The 17561-nt window shown below is 38.7% G+C and overlaps 1 protein-coding gene across 1 annotated transcript in view; it reads right to left on the bottom strand.

Annotated features, from left to right (window-relative positions):
• ALK (ALK receptor tyrosine kinase) overlaps positions 1-17561 on the bottom strand; it is a 319150-nt gene that overhangs the window by 98989 nt on the left and 202600 nt on the right. The window contains exon 8 of the mRNA XM_062573543.1: positions 2456-2583. Within this exon, the coding sequence (XP_062429527.1) occupies positions 2456-2583 (128 nt within the window). The remainder of the gene's footprint in view (positions 1-2455; positions 2584-17561) is intronic.

Below are 17561 nucleotides of genomic sequence, written 5' to 3'. Positions count from 1 at the left end.
CCAGAGGGGTTAATGGGGGGCATAAGAAGAATGGTGGCAATAAATTACAGCAATGGTAACACATATACTAAATGCATTTCTGGCTGGTCCCAAATACACTCAAAAAAAAAAAAAATAAAACAAATCAAAACAAAAAAGCCCTCTCAATCTGCAAAGACTTTTCTTTTTCCCATCACTCTAACTTGATCAAGACCAGTTACATGATGGGAACTTGGGAATGTGAAGACATTTAGGATGACAAAACTCTCTGGCTTTCTAATATGCTGCAGTGTTGAATGGAGAAGCAAGGGAAATTCAAAGCACAAAGATTATACTGTGGTGGTAGACTTATGTTTCCATGCAACAATCTTTAATCAGATGGGATTTGAAACTCAGAATTTTAGAAAACTCCAGAATTTTAGCAGCATCCAGATGTAAACCTTTTAATTTTTTTCCCCAATTCAATCTCAAATAGGTTGATTTTTTGCAATTCAGATGCAATTAAAATGCCAGTTTGTGGGAGATTTTGTTCATGATTAATAAACTCACAAACTGAACTTTCCAATATTCAAAAGCAAATCTCAAACCCAAGCCGCTACCTTTCTTCAAGCCCTTCCTGGCACCTCATTTCAATCCAAACCTGAATCCAACTATGGAGTTGATAGCCTAATAGCTTAAGATTGTCTGTGCTCCTTCATTTGTTTTTAAATTGCTAATATAGTCTTTAAAAAGTTAAGAAAAGAAAAATCAGGCTGAAGGTTCGCTACTGTTTCTTAGATATTTCTTTCCCACATTCACCTATGTGTTAGGTACTTTACTGACATTGAGGTATCTAAGTACCAAAGCAGCCTAAAGCCTTCAAACAGCTGCCCAAAGATTTCAAATAGAAAATTAAATTCAGATTTGTCTTTTCTTATTGCTTTCCCTGCTTCCTCCAAACTGATCATGCTACCTTTGGCTGTTCATCTCTACCACTTTCTAGTAAAAGCGCACAGTAGCACATCTTCAGCTGTTTGCAAAAGGCTTAGTAGTTTCAATCAACTGAAAAAAGAACAAGTGTTTTTATTCCTTGCAGTATTACTCATACAGTGTCTACTGTCAACAGACCAGGGGCGTAGCCAACTGCTAAAAATTTGTAGGCACAATAGGAGATTTGTTCCTTCTTCAGCTCACAGTTTATTTTAACATCCTCAACAACTGAGACCTGTCACCTTCAGAAAGGTGTCCAGTACTGGTACAAGCTTCTAAAATTAACACCTCACTCAGACAACACCACATTGGCCTTTCCTTGGCCTGACGGTCTGTCACCTAAGGCTCTCCTTCAAGTGTTCCTGAGAAGAGATCTATGGACCTTCATACAGGCTGAATATTCCACATAGTCTGTGATCACAGAATTTGTGACAACAAATTGGAAAACAAAAAGCACTTGTGGATTTGAATGACCTCTGCCTTTTTTTTTTCTTTTTTAATTTTGTGGATTTGAAAAGCATTCTTTTTAAGCTTACAGAGGTATGAAGATACATTCTGTATTTCAGGAGTACGGTAGGTACATTTTGTCTGAATATACCTTGTACTTTCAATGCAGTGTCAAGTTGTTCTTTCTTGGAGCCTACTTTTGATATGTACGGACAGTGGCCACAATAAACCTCTTGTAACAACTGGCCTTTGGGGAGAGCAACATAAATAACCAAAATAATGTGTATTTTCCAATGGATATCCCTGTTCTAGAGAGCTTGAAAGGAAGCTAGGATAGCTCAACTCATCAGTATTCCAAATAACACATTACCTTTTATCAGTTTTATTTAAGTGCTACCAGCAGTAATACTCTTTACTGACAGGCAACCTAAAGATTTCAGTATGATTCACAAGCTCCATAAAGATGGTAGAACTAAAATGCAGCCACTTCTGGCATGAAGCACTAAATTTACATACCTGAATTGATAACGAAGCTTTTATTTTAAAAAAACAACTCCTATTAAGGTTGCCTATTATTAAAATTCCATGCACTACATTGAGCTATTAGGGGTTGCTCAGTATAACCGCTTTGGAACATTTCTGGAAGTGCAAGCTTTCCATGTAAGCTTTCCATAGTTCGAAAAAACAACTCTGAAATTTATTACTAGGAACTTCAAAAAGATGGCTTGCTTCTACTTGTTTTAGTACTGTATAGTACTGTTTAAGTTTTCCCAAAGTAGAATTTTCTTAGAAATTCTTTCCCAAGGAGAAACAAAGCAAAACAAAACAAAAACTATTTTTTTTTCTTATTTTAGCATCTTTCAAGAGGTTAAAAGCATCCAAGATAACATATAAAAAAACCTTATCTCTGTAAGAGACTTTACTTTTTCATTATTTTAAATGATTGATCTGACTAAAAACTTTCACACTGCGGAAATTCTGCAACAGACAGAAATCATGCTCCTCTCTAAAAAGGCATCAAAACACAAAGAGCTAGAAGCAATAAAATACAGTACATTACCTGTACTGCAGTTCTTCATTGCAAAGGAATCGACAGCTGCTACACTCCTGCTCCCATTAGCAACATACTCCAGTGAGAGCCGAAATGGTTTCTCTCGACGTCCAACTCTCCTTTGAAGCAATACCCATCTGTTCTCATCATAAAGCAAAAGGGAAGAGTAAAGAAGAAAAGAGGTAAGAAAGACTGCTTTACAAGGACCAAATCCCCCCAAAGTAGTAGCTCTACACATGGCTAGTCATACTATGCTCCCCTACCCTTACCTTCACACCCCTCATAGTGCCCCATGGCCAGGGGCTTCTCTCTCCTATAGATTTTGCAAAAACGAGCTTCTAAAAACCAAGATACCAACAGAGGCAAGATGTCACAGCAAGCCCATAAGCCAGCTAATAATACGTTATTGATTTCTTCTGTCACACTTCTGGGCTTCTGGATTTCTCACAGATGGCTGCCTACTGTTTAAAATAAGCCTAACTTCCTTTGTAATGCAAGCTGTGAAATCTGTAGCAGAAATGCATACCTTCTCCAAATACCACTTCCTCAGCCTCTCATTGGCAAAGTCTATCATTCAGACTCAGGTAACAAGCCAGTCTTGAGGGCCTGTGCAATAGCTGTAATTCCCCTCACTGCACCTCTGGTCGAGGTAACACACTATGGGTCTAGTCTCTCTGGCTGGAGCTTCTAAACACGTATGAAGCATTACAATTAAGGCATATTACTTCTCCTTCTGGTACATTATTTTTCCTTTAAAACAGACAAAAAGCCCTACCATGTACACCAGAGAACTAGATTAACAGTGCTGATGATCAGCAACCACACTCAAAGAATGTACTCTGCATGGCGCTAAGAGTGAATGGGAACAGAAAAGTCTGTGAGAACTTAATTCGATCTCAGGGGAGCTAAAAGATATAAAGATATAGAAGGCTGCCTTTCTTTAATGTCCATCTTCTACTCTCTGATCAGCTTGTTCTGCTGCTCCACCTGAAACTTCTTCCACCTAGCACAAGAACTCCTCCTACACGCGCTTTTATTATTCTTAGGCATAACCTCTGAATTTGGCTTTAACTATTCTGTGTCCAAAAAGACATGTCTAAATGTAGACAGTAAAAAAAAATGAGTATCTGTCTTTTCTCCAATACACTGGAATTCAAAACTGAAACTGAAATTCGAATTCCCTGGAACCGAAAACTCTGAAAATGTTCCACACGAAACACTTAAAATAATTGTATGATAGTCCTCTAAGGCCAATTTCCATTTTCCTCACTGGGTACAATAAAAATGCCTGTTGACACCATTTGTGAAGGAATACTTTACAAGAAGTATGCCTCTTTGTTCCTTCTTTAGCTCACAATATATTTTAATATAGTCAACAACTGTGATTGGTCACCTTCAGAAAGGTGTCCAGTACAGGTACAAGCTTCTAACATTACTCCAGCAGCTACATGGACTCCATTAGCTCATTCTACCTGAGTTTGTTTAGTGCCCTGGTCACTACCCATAAATATGACCATAGAAAACAGATTTTGTAAACCCATGCAGTTACCATTAATCATTTTTTTTTACATTTGTCTTACATTACATGAAAAAAACAGCACCCAGGCTTATTGTAGTTGGACAGCTGGGGACAAACAAGACAACAGGTGTCTAAAAAAGCTTATTAGAAAATGTTCTTTACAGCTCCAGCTGCACCGTTTAAAAATGAGAACAAAAACTTACTGTGTTTCCTTAAGTTGTATCAATATTAAGCATTTTTGAGGGATAGCATAGCTATTTGTAGTTAACATAGGATGTAAGGGGCAAAACATTTTCATTGCTCATTTGCTCTTTCACAATATCCTCCCAAAACAAAAATGTTTCCTTATCAAATATGCCCATCACTCCATTGCATATTGCTTTGTTATTGTAGGTGTGCTGTGCCCACCACGTTTTGCTAAAGGGGAGGAAAAAAACACTGCAGCAGATGTTCTGAACAAAAGAAACTACACAGATTTTCCGGCATCTATGACAAACAACTTGTTTCCCCAGAAGTATGTCAAAATTTGGATGTTATCAACTTCAGACACTCTTCCAAAAGGGAATATAATGACATATGTATGTGCATATGTGTGTGTGTGTGCCTCTCTCTGCCCCTCCCTCACTGCAACATTCGCACCAATGATCAACAGTAATTTGTGCCTACTGTAACTGTAGAATCAGACCTGATCAATCACAGACTGCAGATCTATATTGTTAGTAGCTTCTCTTTGTTCCAGAAGTAGACACACTGTTTATCTCAGCATGAATATAATAGTGTCATTATGCTGTGCTGAATTTCGCAGAACTCCCATCAGGCACAGAATCTGCTAGCAGGTGTGTAAAAGACCTAAACAAAGGTCCTAACCAGGGCCTAAATAAAGACCGTAATGACAACTTAGACCGTTCAGCTCTCAATTCAACAACATAAACACAACTTTTTATGATTTACTATGTTTCTTTCTCCTTCCTTTTCCAACATGAACTACAAAACTAGACTACCAAGTTTCATTCTTTGTTTACTGTTATCTTTATTTTACATTTCTCATGCCTCATCTTCAAACTTCTGTGCTTGAGTTTCCACCTCCAGAAGCTGATGCTGGCATCTACTCTCTCCTTTTCCTTCCTCCTCCCCAAATGTATAATTCTGTTTTCACTGAAATAAAATAAAAACAAAGCATTGAAAATGTTTTAAATGCCTAGATTCTGTGTGCATTATTTAAGAGGCACTTCAAGCTAGATATATTTTAGGGATTAAAGGATACAAATTTCTCCACAAGTTGGGTAAAAAGAACAGCTCCAGGTTTAATTTTCACTGTGAAATACAGAAGCATCTGTAAGTCATGTAAGTTGTTCTTGGTTTCAGAAGACTGATGGATTTTAATTCCAAGTACGCAGTGGCCCTCAACAATGATTTCCATTTCTGTGCTACTGCTAACCCTCTGGATAAATGTGCCAGGAGTTTTAGGAATTGCTTTTCTGAGTTACTGGTGCAATAACTTTAGTTTGAAATTCTCAGGCCTCTCATAGTTTACCACAGAAACTTTATTAACTCTCAGAGCTGTTGCCAAGGAGGTACTTTATATCACCACAATGTAAGACTGGAAAAGGCAGACTCAACTCAAATCCAGATTCATTACAGAATACATTAATATTTTGTGGTACAAATTCCTAGCAAGAGGTTATTTCAGATTCAAAGATTCATATGAAAATAATGCCAAGTCCCAGTCTGTTTCTTCAGAGACTCAAAAGTAAATGATCTAAAGATGACACTAACTAGTGGGTTTATCAGGGACACTAAATATAGCTACTGGGTCAATACAGAGACCTACTGGCAAATTAGAATAGCAGTCCCTCCTGCCATGATTTCATGGCAGAATAGACACACTCTGATCTCAAAATCACTCCATACAATATCCTGTATTTAACAAAATCATATTCATTTGAAGATCCTGGAATACAGGCTGTAGAACTATAACAGGATATACTGCAGCTTAAGAAATACGCTTTAGTGCATTAACTAGTTGTACAGTTACACTTTAAAAGCCTAGCTTCTGTGCACATTGTTCAGCTGGCACCTCAGGCTAGCTATATTGTAGAGCCTAAAGGATCCAAATTCCTCAAAAAAAAAGAAATTCACAAAATTAAATTTTACAAATATATATATATATAAAAATTAGATGTCTTTTATAGTGGCCTATATTTTTTGAATCTGATTTTAGAAAATACTTGAGCAAGGCAACAGAGAGCCTCCTAAGTGGCTTTCTTTTAAGATAGGTGGGGAAAAATGATGTGTGGAAATCGTGCATAACTAACCTGAAGGTCTTCTGTGGCGAGATGACTGGCTTGGTGGATGAAGGACAGCAGTGGATATTGTTTATCTCAGGTCTGGCTTTTGACCCTGTCTCCTAGCATATCTTTGCTGACAAACAAATGAAATATGGGCTAGATAAGTGGACAGTGAGGTGGACTGATAACTGGCTGAACTGCTGGGCCCAGAGGGTTGTGATCAGCACAAGTCAGCTGGAGGTCAATTATTAGTGGTGTTCCCCCAGGGGCTGATGCTGAGGCTAGTACTGTTTAATGTCTTTAATTACTTGGTCAGTGGGAACAGAGTGCGCTCACAACAACTTTGCAGACAAAATTAGGAGGAGCTGTTGAAACATCAAATAGTTGTGCTGCCTTTCAGAGAAACCTCAACAGGCTGGAGAAATGGGCAGAGAGAGCAACCTCAGGAAGTTCAACAAAGGCAAGTGCAGAGTCCCACACTTGGGGACAAATAACCCCATTCACCAGCACAGGCTGGGGACCAACCGTCTAGAAAGTAGCTGTGCAGAGAAAGACCTGGAGGTCCTGGTGGACACCAAGTTGAACGTGAGCCACCAGTATGCCCTCATGGCAAAAAAGGCCAACAGTCTCCCGGGCTGCATTAGGGAGATCATTACCAGCAGGTTGAGGGAGTTGATCTTTCCCCTCTACTCTGCACTGCTGAGGCCTGCAGTGCTGGGTCCAGGTCTGGGCTCCCCAGTACAAAAGAGGCCTGGGCATATTGGGGTGAGTCCATAAAGGACCATGAAGAGGATTAAGGACCTGGAGCATCTGACATATGGGGAAAGGTTGAGAGAGCTGGGACTGTTCAGCCTGGAGAAGAGAAGGCTTGCGGGGATTTTACCAACATGTATAAATACCCGCTGGGAGGGAGTAAAGATGATGGTACCTAGGGACAGGACAAGAGGCAATGGGCACAAACTGAAATAAGAGATATTCCCTTCAAATTTAAGAAAAAGCTTTTTTTACTGTGAGGGTGATCAAACACTTGAGCAGCTTGCCTGGAGAGGTTGTGGAGTCTTCATCCTTGGAGATACTCAAAACCCAGCTGAACAGAGCAACCTGCCCTACATGACCCTGCTTTGAACAGGGGGGTTTGACAGCACAATCCCCAGAAGCCCTTTCCAACCTCAACCACACTGTGATTCCATGAATATCTCATCTCCCAACAACAAGTTATAGCAGATACATGAATGCTCCCGTCATCTTCTGCATAACCTCCAAGTACTTTACAGATTAGTGAATCAGACTGATAGGCTGACCACTGCAAGGACAAAGACATCAGTTACTGTGCACATAGCAGTGATCTCTATACAGACTTCAACATAAAAACCTGTTTTTACCAAAACATCAGCCAGAACAATGCGGATAATCTCTAGATACTGCCCCAAGCAATCTGTATTGTCCATCCAGAGATGCACAAGAAGGGATAGAAGAGATCACAGTTCAACACCTTTATTTGTAAGATATCCTTGCTTTGCTGCAGCAAAGAAACATGAGATGTATTGTATAGCAACTGCTCAGTGTCAGTACAGCAGGCCATATCCATCCAAGAAGATCTTCACCAAAGTTACATATAGAATGAAGCTGTCTCAGACACCTAGAATCTGCAATATACATAGCTTAAGTCACAAACTAATAACATCTTCATCTTCAGTTCCAGAATAGATCAAATTCCTAGATAAAAACAGCTTCAAACTTTAGAGAAGTTCAGACCTGGATGTATAATCCAGGGAGAATTCATTGCTTAAAGAAAGCATGGACTATATCCAGAGTTTCTCTTTTGGGGTTTACTTATATCACTCTCCCCCAAATCAGAAAGGGCTGCTGATAGAACCTGATCACAGTATGAGAGTTGAATTTTTAGATGACCCTCCGTCTACTCATTTATGCTCCTTAAGGTCATGATATCCTAAAAATAGAACCTCGGGCCTTCTACAGCCCTGAGAAAGTAGGCTAGGTATTCAATCAGATAATGCTGTTCTAAAAAAGTTGAAGATCTTCTCTCTGACCTAACCTTCCTTAAACCTCCCATTTCTGACTGAATTGCAAAGTACCAGGTTTCGCTCATCTACTCTATTTCACATATAGCTACCCAGTTTCAGGAAACAGGATCAAGTCTTCATTGAAACTTAACTTCTGAGGGACAGCTATAGTTTAGACACTCTCTGGTTGTTCATGCACTGTGTGATTAGAGGTGGAACATATTACTGATTAATTCCAATCAATACACTAATGCATTAAATGGTGTTTTGCATATTTCTCTGGAAAATGCCAGCACTGATTAATCACAAGTGCAAGTCAGGATGTTCTCTTAGAAGCAGTAAATTCACAAAACACAATTCACAAGTGAAATCTCAAGCCAGATCATTTGTGTCCTGCATTTGTCTGTCTTCATGGATAAACGATTATGATAGTTTTTCAATCCAATTAACATAAACTTACTTTTTGGATGTTCTTCTCTTCTGTTAAAAAGAATTAAAATGCTTGATTCATGTAAGCTTTGGGATTTTGGTATTGACACTCTACGTATTGCAAGCATCTTTGGGATTTTTCTCCGGACATCCGTCTACACATGGAAGGTAGAATTAATTTCTGTGCCATCAGCCAGTCTGATACCTGTGTTTGTCTTCGCTAAAGCACTCCACTGCTTTAGCAGTGCTCCAGTGGGCACTGGTCCCCAGTCTAGGCTAGGTTTCACCCAGAACACTATCCCAGCTTGGGTCTGATAAAGCCAATGCTTTCTCACATTTAGAAGCTGATTTTAAAGTAAAATTCTTAACTATCTGAAAGTATATGGAAGCAATTACCAAAAAACAAATCAATCAACTCCTGAATTCTATTACCATTTATATAAGAAATGAGAGCTGAATGCACCCAAAATATGGATGTGGGAACTAGAGTGTTGCAATGGCTACTCCCATGGCATGACTCCATGCATGCACTACCAGAAGCTATTAATACAAAGTTGAGAGAAGAAGAGCACTTCAACCCACTTAGAATACCCCCTCTCCTTAAAAAGAGTTCTCTGAATTCAAACTACATTTTTGCTCCCTCATCTACACTCCACTGGCCATGGAACAAAATTGCTGTACGTAACAGCATCCTCTGATTTAGGCTTCGAATTGAGTTCTCTGAATTCACGTTCTCTCTCATCTAAAATATCCCTATTGTTACCAACACTTACCACGGTACGTCTAGGAGGAAAATGCAATATATCTAGGCAAAGACTTAAGTCTGTCTCTTTGGTAAAGGCCTCAGCACACTTTTGGGGATTGCAAAATTAAATAGCAATAATAGCAGCTGCATCATAGTATTTTACCTCTAAATCCACCCGCAGCATGATAAAGATACTGAAAAAATTAAAAGTCAATTGTTGAGAAAGAAATCTTGGTAAGGACAGATTAAAACCACAGTATTATCACTAGGACTTCTATAAAGAATTTTTTCCCCTCTGCTAGATGAATTGGTGAAAGAACATAACTTTCTCCATCCTACATGTCATTGTGTAATTATGAAGTCATTTAGAACAGGGTATAATCTTTCCTCCACACTGCTCCAGACTTATGTCAAGCCTCAAAAACTAATGCAAAAATTGAGAACTAAACTAGATTTTTTAGGCTAGAGCAGACAGAAAAAAAATGTTTTCAGAAGATGCCAATACAATTCCAAGAGACAGAAAAAGAAGGCAAATAAGACAAACTATATGAGGTTCTGTAGACTCTTTTCTCATTACTTTAAGCTATACAATAATACTGCCTAGTAATTACTTTTAATTATCAACTTAAAATTCATTACAGTTTATTGATCTTAAAATTGGTTGATCTTAAAATTACTTCAAAGAAGTCAGGGCCTCATCATGATGATGTACTCTTAAAAGGATCTATTGTCTAAAATGGCAACAAATAAAGTTACTGAATATAAATGCAATAAATTATTTAGTTTAAGGGTTTGATGTGTAAAACAGAAAGTATGTACCAAACTCTTCTGCTTGCAGATCATTCTGCTTAATAAGAGAGAGAAAAATAGTATACATTTCACTCTATTGATTTAATGCCAATGTCTTTCTATCCTTTTCTTTGGCCTTTTGCATAAGCAAGATATAACTATTGCTGAAGTACAGAGAAGACCTTTATTAGGGTCATCAGATCAGATCCTTAATGTCCCTGAGACAATCAGATTCCATTGCTTCCAAGAATGCTTCCCAGCCCTTCTGTCAAAATACCTTCTAAAAGAGGTCAGACTGAAACTTTTGCTTTAAAATGATGAAATAACTTTAATGATTTTATTTCCCTTTACTCTATAAGGAAAGCATTTAAGTAGTATTTAGCTTGTTTTTTTTCCTTTTAAGATAAAACTCCTCCTCTCACCCCCCAAACGCTCAGTAATTCTGGGTTTGGACTGTGAGTCAGATACAGTGTGTAATTACCTTGCCTAGGATAGGAGATCAAGAAGATTTTGGCCTTAAACTGCCTTACTTGTCCTGGGAGGACAGCTAACTACCCTCCTTTTAGAATAGCAATGCTAAGTGCTTTTGTACAGTCATTCTACCGAAGATTGTAGAACTGGAAAGAAATCTCAATATGGCAGAAACTACTTTAGATTTTGATGATGCACAGGTAGCCCATACAGGCTATTTTTATGTCACACTTATCCTTGGATAACACACAGACTCTGCAATTAAGCCACTAGAGTTTTACCAGCAAGAGGATCTCCTCATGTATTCAAAGCATGCTACAAGACTGTTAGACAACCACTCTGCGCAGGAAAATTCATTAATATGACAGAAAAAACCTACAGAAAAATATCTTTTCCTGCTAAATTCCATGCAGTTAAAAATACTAATATTTTTCCTTATCTCTTTCTTGACTGCCTTGTAGAAAAATCATTGTCACAAAGATCTCTCTCTGCTAACCTAGTTAAAATAAATTCTCTGTTCTGAAAATTTAAAGGCTTACAGTTGAGTACTGCAAAGAATTTAATCAAGTAAGTAACTTCAAAGAACTGTGGCCTCATAATTTAATCTAATTCTTGTGACTGCAAATCCGAATCTTTTAATGGAGTTTAATAGGGACACAGGCGGAGGAAGAAAGAGCGCAGATAACTGCAGAGATACAAACTACTGTTTGGTGGAGGGCAAACACCCTTCTAACAGGATCCAGCACCTCTGCACTGGAATGGAACTACTAAATGACAGGGTGATTATTAGTTCAATTTTACTTTTTAAATGTCCGAGGGAGGAATAACCCAAGTACTTTTAGGAAGACTTCCGTTCCTGACCATTCCAGGATGTGAACTTAACACTATGCCATACTAAGAATCCATCTATTTAAAAGGTCTGTTGACCAAGTGGGGTGTGAGATGAGAAAGTGTTGCTGTTTTTTTTTTTTTTTTTTTTTTTTTTTTTTTTTTTTTTTTTGATTGTAGAATGAAGTGTTGCATTAGAATCACAGAATAATAGAACCAGTAAGGTTTGAAGGGACCTCTGGAGATCATCTAGTCCAGCACCTCTGTTCAAGCAGGGTCTCTAACCCACTTTGCCATATCTACTAAACAATTCTGAGATCTCAATGGGAGCTCCATACTGACATAACATCACTAATTCCTCTAGTAAGAGATTACAGCAATTTCACTGAGGACTAAGTTCCTCTGGTACTGATCATTTGTTTCCATTCCACAATTAAACTTTTTAAGACAGAATACTTTCTTCTACCTTTTGAGTAGTAGTACATGGTTGGGGATGCTCCTGGGGTGCTGTAATTAGTAATTATATCTGAGATTTAGCTCCTAAATTGATGTTAAAAGAACAACAGCTCAGCTTACTTTTCTAATGCACAACAGCTCTTTCATTTCATCTTCTCTTCTAGTCCTCTTTCGATTTGCACACAAGCTTGATTACATTTCCTTTAATGAAACTAACATTGCCAAAAATGAGATTTCACTCTATGAAACCAAAATGCAATAACTGCTGGCAGTATACAAGCCAAGACAATCCTAGCAACACTTAGCATTCATACTGCCCATTATATTTCTAGAAGATTTATACAGCCCTCACAGCCCCTTAGCAAAGAAATCAAACATTATTTTTCAGGTGGGTGAAAAGGAGGCACAGGAATGCTGTATGACTCACTCACAGTTACTCACTAAATACATGGCAGAACTAGAATCAGAGATAAAGATTCCTGTTTCTTAGTCCTATGTGATGATCCACTGTATCATGCTGCTTCTGATGAGGGTAATTAAATTTCATGCTTCAGGAAATAACTTAATTGTCTTTGAGGATCAGAAAGAAACTCCATACTTTCAACTTGTTGCACAGTAATGCACATTTTTTAGGTGTATTAAAGAACAGTTTTCATTTTTTATTTAATATTGAAATCAAAAAATAATTTCACCTTCACTACACGCTAGTACAATCAAGGCTTCAGAAAGACAGGGTATTCTGAAGGGTAGTGTAGTGGTATTCTGAAATACCAAGAGTTCTCAGTAGCAGTGTCTAGGAGACCAATTAAATAGGATTCTTTACCTCTGCTCTCAGCAGCTAAAGGAAAGTATAAATACTGTGTCTGCTCACTATCTATATAGTTGAATAAACATCATGAAAGATTTTAGTTTAAAAAGCTGAAAGAGTGGCTGAGAGGGAAGGTTCTTTTGAGAAAACAGCTGTGTTCAACTCTATATTTTCATGATATGTTGCAATTACATAGTAGCTTTAATTACCTAAACTTCAGAATAAGGTATCAATACATTCAAAGAAGGACTAGATGATGGACTGCTTGGACCATAAGGTTCAGGAAGGTTTACAGAACATGTACTCTAGGCATTCCCCCAAACTACAAGACAGTCCCTATCCTCCTCTAACAAACCTAAGAGGCTCCTAAAACCCATGCATCAGATCAAAACCCACAAAAAGCTGTCCAGTTAAAAAAAAAATTGCCCAACTGCATTGCAGAGATTCCTGGAAATCAAAGAGGCCATCAGATAATCCTCAGCAAATACTACCTTTCCCAAACACATAACTTGAGTTATTCCCAGTGTTTGGTTGCAACACAGAGGTGGGTAATAAAATTCTGCTGTTCGTTCTTATGATCTGCATCAGGTATAGGAGTGCCACCTGTGGTGCAAAATAAATAAAAGGTAAAATTTATCTCATAAAACTGTTCAGTTCAGAAGAAGACTATCCTTAAGCAACATGCAGGGTAGCATGAAAGCGATGAAGGAGAAAGACGTATTTCCTGATTCAAAAAAAAAAAAAAAAAAAAGAAAAAGAAAAAAAGTCCTCTTTCAATTTCATATGTTTCCTTCATATAGATTTTCAAAAGAAACGACTGATTAGGAAGGATCTGAATGAGCAAAGATGAAGCCTGGAATGCACTGTTATGGAGAAGGTACTGTAACAGTTACCCTGTTATTATATGGGGGCTTGAGGGGCTTTCTTTGAATTGTATGATCCAACCTTAGATAGGGAAAGACCTTAAAAAAAAGGAGAGTCTAGAACAATTACCTAATCATTACATTCAAAGAAACAGAACTTGAGAGGCCAATATCTACTTATTAAAGCAAATGGCATATCAGAAGTCAGACAGATAAGGCTATGTAATAACTGAAATTTCCATTTTAAAGTGAGACGTGTGCAGATCTTTCAACATAGCAATAATCACCGAAATGTTATCACAGTTTATAGCAATATTCTCACAATGTTACCACATCTGGAACATATGCAGGAATAATTATGCTAATTATGGAGGCCCAGATAGAACAACTGCTGTCTATAGTCAAGACTAACTTTTGCCAGACATATCAGGTCTGTTTTTCTCCCATAGATCTAATTCCCCTCATTTAGCACTGGACATGTCTAAAAAACAGAATCACAACAGATCATGCTGAATATTCCCAAAGGAAGCTAAGAGTAGCTGACAACATTTCCTACTGCCTGGAAATACTAGTTTAAGCCACTATCTGGGATCTCAACTTCCCAGAACTGTGAGTGCAGGGATGTTTTATTTAGTTTGGCATACATTTGCATGTTAGTCTCAACATTTGGCATACACACTTCCTTTTAGTGTAAATAATAAAAGCCTTGACAAGTCTCATGCCTGAAAAACAGACTCCACAAGACGTTCTGTGTAATTTACTGGCTTCTCACAGTCAAAGAAAAAGTACCTAAACGAAGAAGCTCATTTCCTCAGCTTAATATTGCCAATGAAATTGTAGTTTTTTTCAATACTGATTTTAAAACTACATGAAAAGGTGATAACTTTCTTTAGTGTTTGCTGATAGAGAAACCAGTCTTTTTTTAAATGCACTCCCAGAACACAGCAGTTCTTCCAGTGGCTTTTGTCTCACTACCACATTAAGTTGTTTTTCAAATTCAGTAAGTCTTTTTTTTTAATGACACCAATAACTACAATTCAATAACATTCACTGGGATAATTCTTGCCTTTAGACACAATTCTGGGGAAAAGACTATACACTGCAGTATCCTAGAAAGCCCAGAAACATGCCTAAGTCATGGTTCCTCCCGTACTTCTCTCTGCTGTGGGGTAAAAAGTACTCGCCTTCTCCAGCCTCAAAGAATAAGACCTTCTTGAAAGTTCACCCATATTAAACAAAGACTGGAAAGAAAACCATTCCCTGATTCCCTCACAAAGCAGAAACAGGGTGAAATATCACTGATATGATATTCCTATGTGACTCTGGAAACACTGTGACATTTTGTTGAACTTAGGTATACTCAACACCTGGGGATATTTTAAGGCTAGATTAAGTTAACAATACCCAGCTCGGTGAAAAAGGACAAACTAACCTAGGCATCATTTCTAGGGTCAAACTTAAATCTTATTTTGAACAATTAAATGAAATTCTGACCAAGGATTCGGTTCACTACATGAAGTTGTGACAACATTTGAGTATCTCTGATAGTGAAGGCTATAGAATTGTAGAATCATAGAATCAGTAAGGTTGGAAGGGACCTCTGGAGATCATCTAGTCCAACCCCCCTGCTCAAGCAGGGTCACCTACAGCATGTCAGACAGGGTTGCATCCAGGCAGGCCTTGAATCTCTCCAGAGAAGGAGACTCCACAACCTCTCTGGGCAACCTGTGCCAGTGCTCCGTCACTCTCACAGGGAAGAAATTCCCCCTCACGGTCAGGCGGAACTGCCTGTGCTTCAATTTCTGCTCATTGCTTCTTGTCCTGTCACATGGGACAACGGAAAAGAGTTTGTCCCTGTCCCCCTGATTTCCTCCCTTCAGGTACTTAGTCACATTGATAAGATCCCCCCTCAGTCTTCTCTTCCCCAGGCTGAAGAGGCCCAGCTCTTGCAGCCGTTCCTCATAGGGCAGGTGCTCCAGCCCTCTGATCATCTTTGTAGCCCTACACTGGACTCTCTCCAGTAGCTCCATGTCTTTCTTGCAAAGCATCCATGACGGGGTACATACTATGGAGCTCACCTGCGGGCAACATAACCTGAGTAGCAACAATAACACTGCATTTCCTGACATTTATCATCTGTTTCATGTCACTTCAATAGGATTTTTCTACGTACTGTTTCCTAAAACTGTTACTTTGCTTTTCCTCTTCTCCTGAACAGAATGATACTGTAACCCAAGTGCTGCAGTCTGGCCTGGAAGGCATAGTAAGATTTCCAGCTCTTTATTTCCTCCCTCACTGCTTTCCCATGTGCACTGCTTGAGTACTTGCTTTAGAGTAGGATTTTGCCTTTTTCACAAAGTTTAGATTCATTCACTCTCCAAGTCTCACAATGACTTCTAGTTTTCCTTAACAAACATAACTACAAAGCTCTCAGGCTCTTTATCTGTCAAGAACAATCAATATTGTTGAATAAAAACTGGACTGTGGGTCACAGCAGCCCTTGCCTTTGCTTAGCTCAAAGGCTTTACGCGTATTCAGCTTGCTTCTGGGTGAACCAACTCCCAGATAATAAAGAGTTCAGAAGCTCCTGCCCAATGCTTTTTTTGCATGGCTAAGCTGCCTCAGGACACACTGAACCCTAGTCACAAGGAATTTAATGCTGCTGGAATCTGTACAATGTGCTGAGCTGAGCAATGGGCTAGAAGGAAGACACCATCAGGCTACAACTCTGTCAGAGCATTCAGATGATCGTGTTTCAGTCAGTAACTTCATCTTCACCACAGCACCACGTTCAAGATACCCATTGTCAGTTGAATTCTGGCTTTGCCATTAGCCACACTTATTAATACCCACTTCCCACTGATGAAGTGCACTGAGCTGCCTTGCTGTCCAGAAACAAACAATTTGTCATAATTTCAGAAACTGGTAGACTACAAGGTATAGAGGAACAATGATTAAAAGCAGACATATTGGGAAAGGCTATGGTAACACCTGAGAGCTTCTGTTGGCTGCCTGGAGACTTCAAGGGCTCAAGACATCAGTAAAGGCCAAAGCAAATGGGCATTTTTAGGTGATAAACACTACAGGAAGGAGCAAGGACTCCTCTCTTCAAAGAAGTTTACTAATGTAAACAAAAGGCAGATCTGCCTGCAACCATTGTGTCCACGGGTTGTAGCACTGCTTACTTAGCCTGGTCGAAGTGATCCCTCTGCAAATAGTCAAGCTATCTCTTATTTTCTGAGCCTTCGAGAAAGAATGTTTCACATGCATTTCACCAGACTTAAGAACAGGGGAGAGTGTGATCTCTCTTCCCTAGACAGCATGGGAGTTGGAAATCCAAGCATAACAACTGACATTGTCTAACCATGGGCTGTATCAGAGTACTTATGGATATTGGGCTATGTTTTGCAGCACACTTTAGAGAAAGGACCTCTGTGTGAAAAGAGAAGGCAGCTGCTTCATACTGGTGTGCAAAGGATGGGAAAGTCTGTAACAGCAGTTTACTCATTGCTACAATAACAAAGCAAAGAGAAATTGGAGGGCCTGCTGAGCAACTACTGACCCATGGCCTGCATGAATTATCATGAATCCCTTTTAATAACCCATTCATTTACAGCTCTATTTTGAAAAGCTCTACTCTTTATGTAGCAATTTAAAAATCAGTGTAGAGTCTAAAAATAATGACGTTTTGGTCTAGGTGTATTTTACATTGCTGTGCAATTTAAGCTATTGAGAATAACAGAGAATTAGGACATCTAATTGTGTAGGTAAAATGAATTTAGTCTGAAGAACTTTAGGTCCTAAGAGCAGCCTTTCCCCTAATTCCTTCATTTTTCTTCTCATCCTTTTAAAAATTGTGATAACAACACCACACTAAAAGCCGTAACAAATTGTC

This window comes from Rhea pennata, chromosome 3 (assembly GCF_028389875.1).
Source record: "Rhea pennata isolate bPtePen1 chromosome 3, bPtePen1.pri, whole genome shotgun sequence".
Taxonomy (NCBI): domain Eukaryota; kingdom Metazoa; phylum Chordata; class Aves; order Rheiformes; family Rheidae; genus Rhea; species Rhea pennata.
Note: the sequence above shows the minus strand (reverse complement) of the source record. Positions and strands in the feature narration are given on the sequence as shown.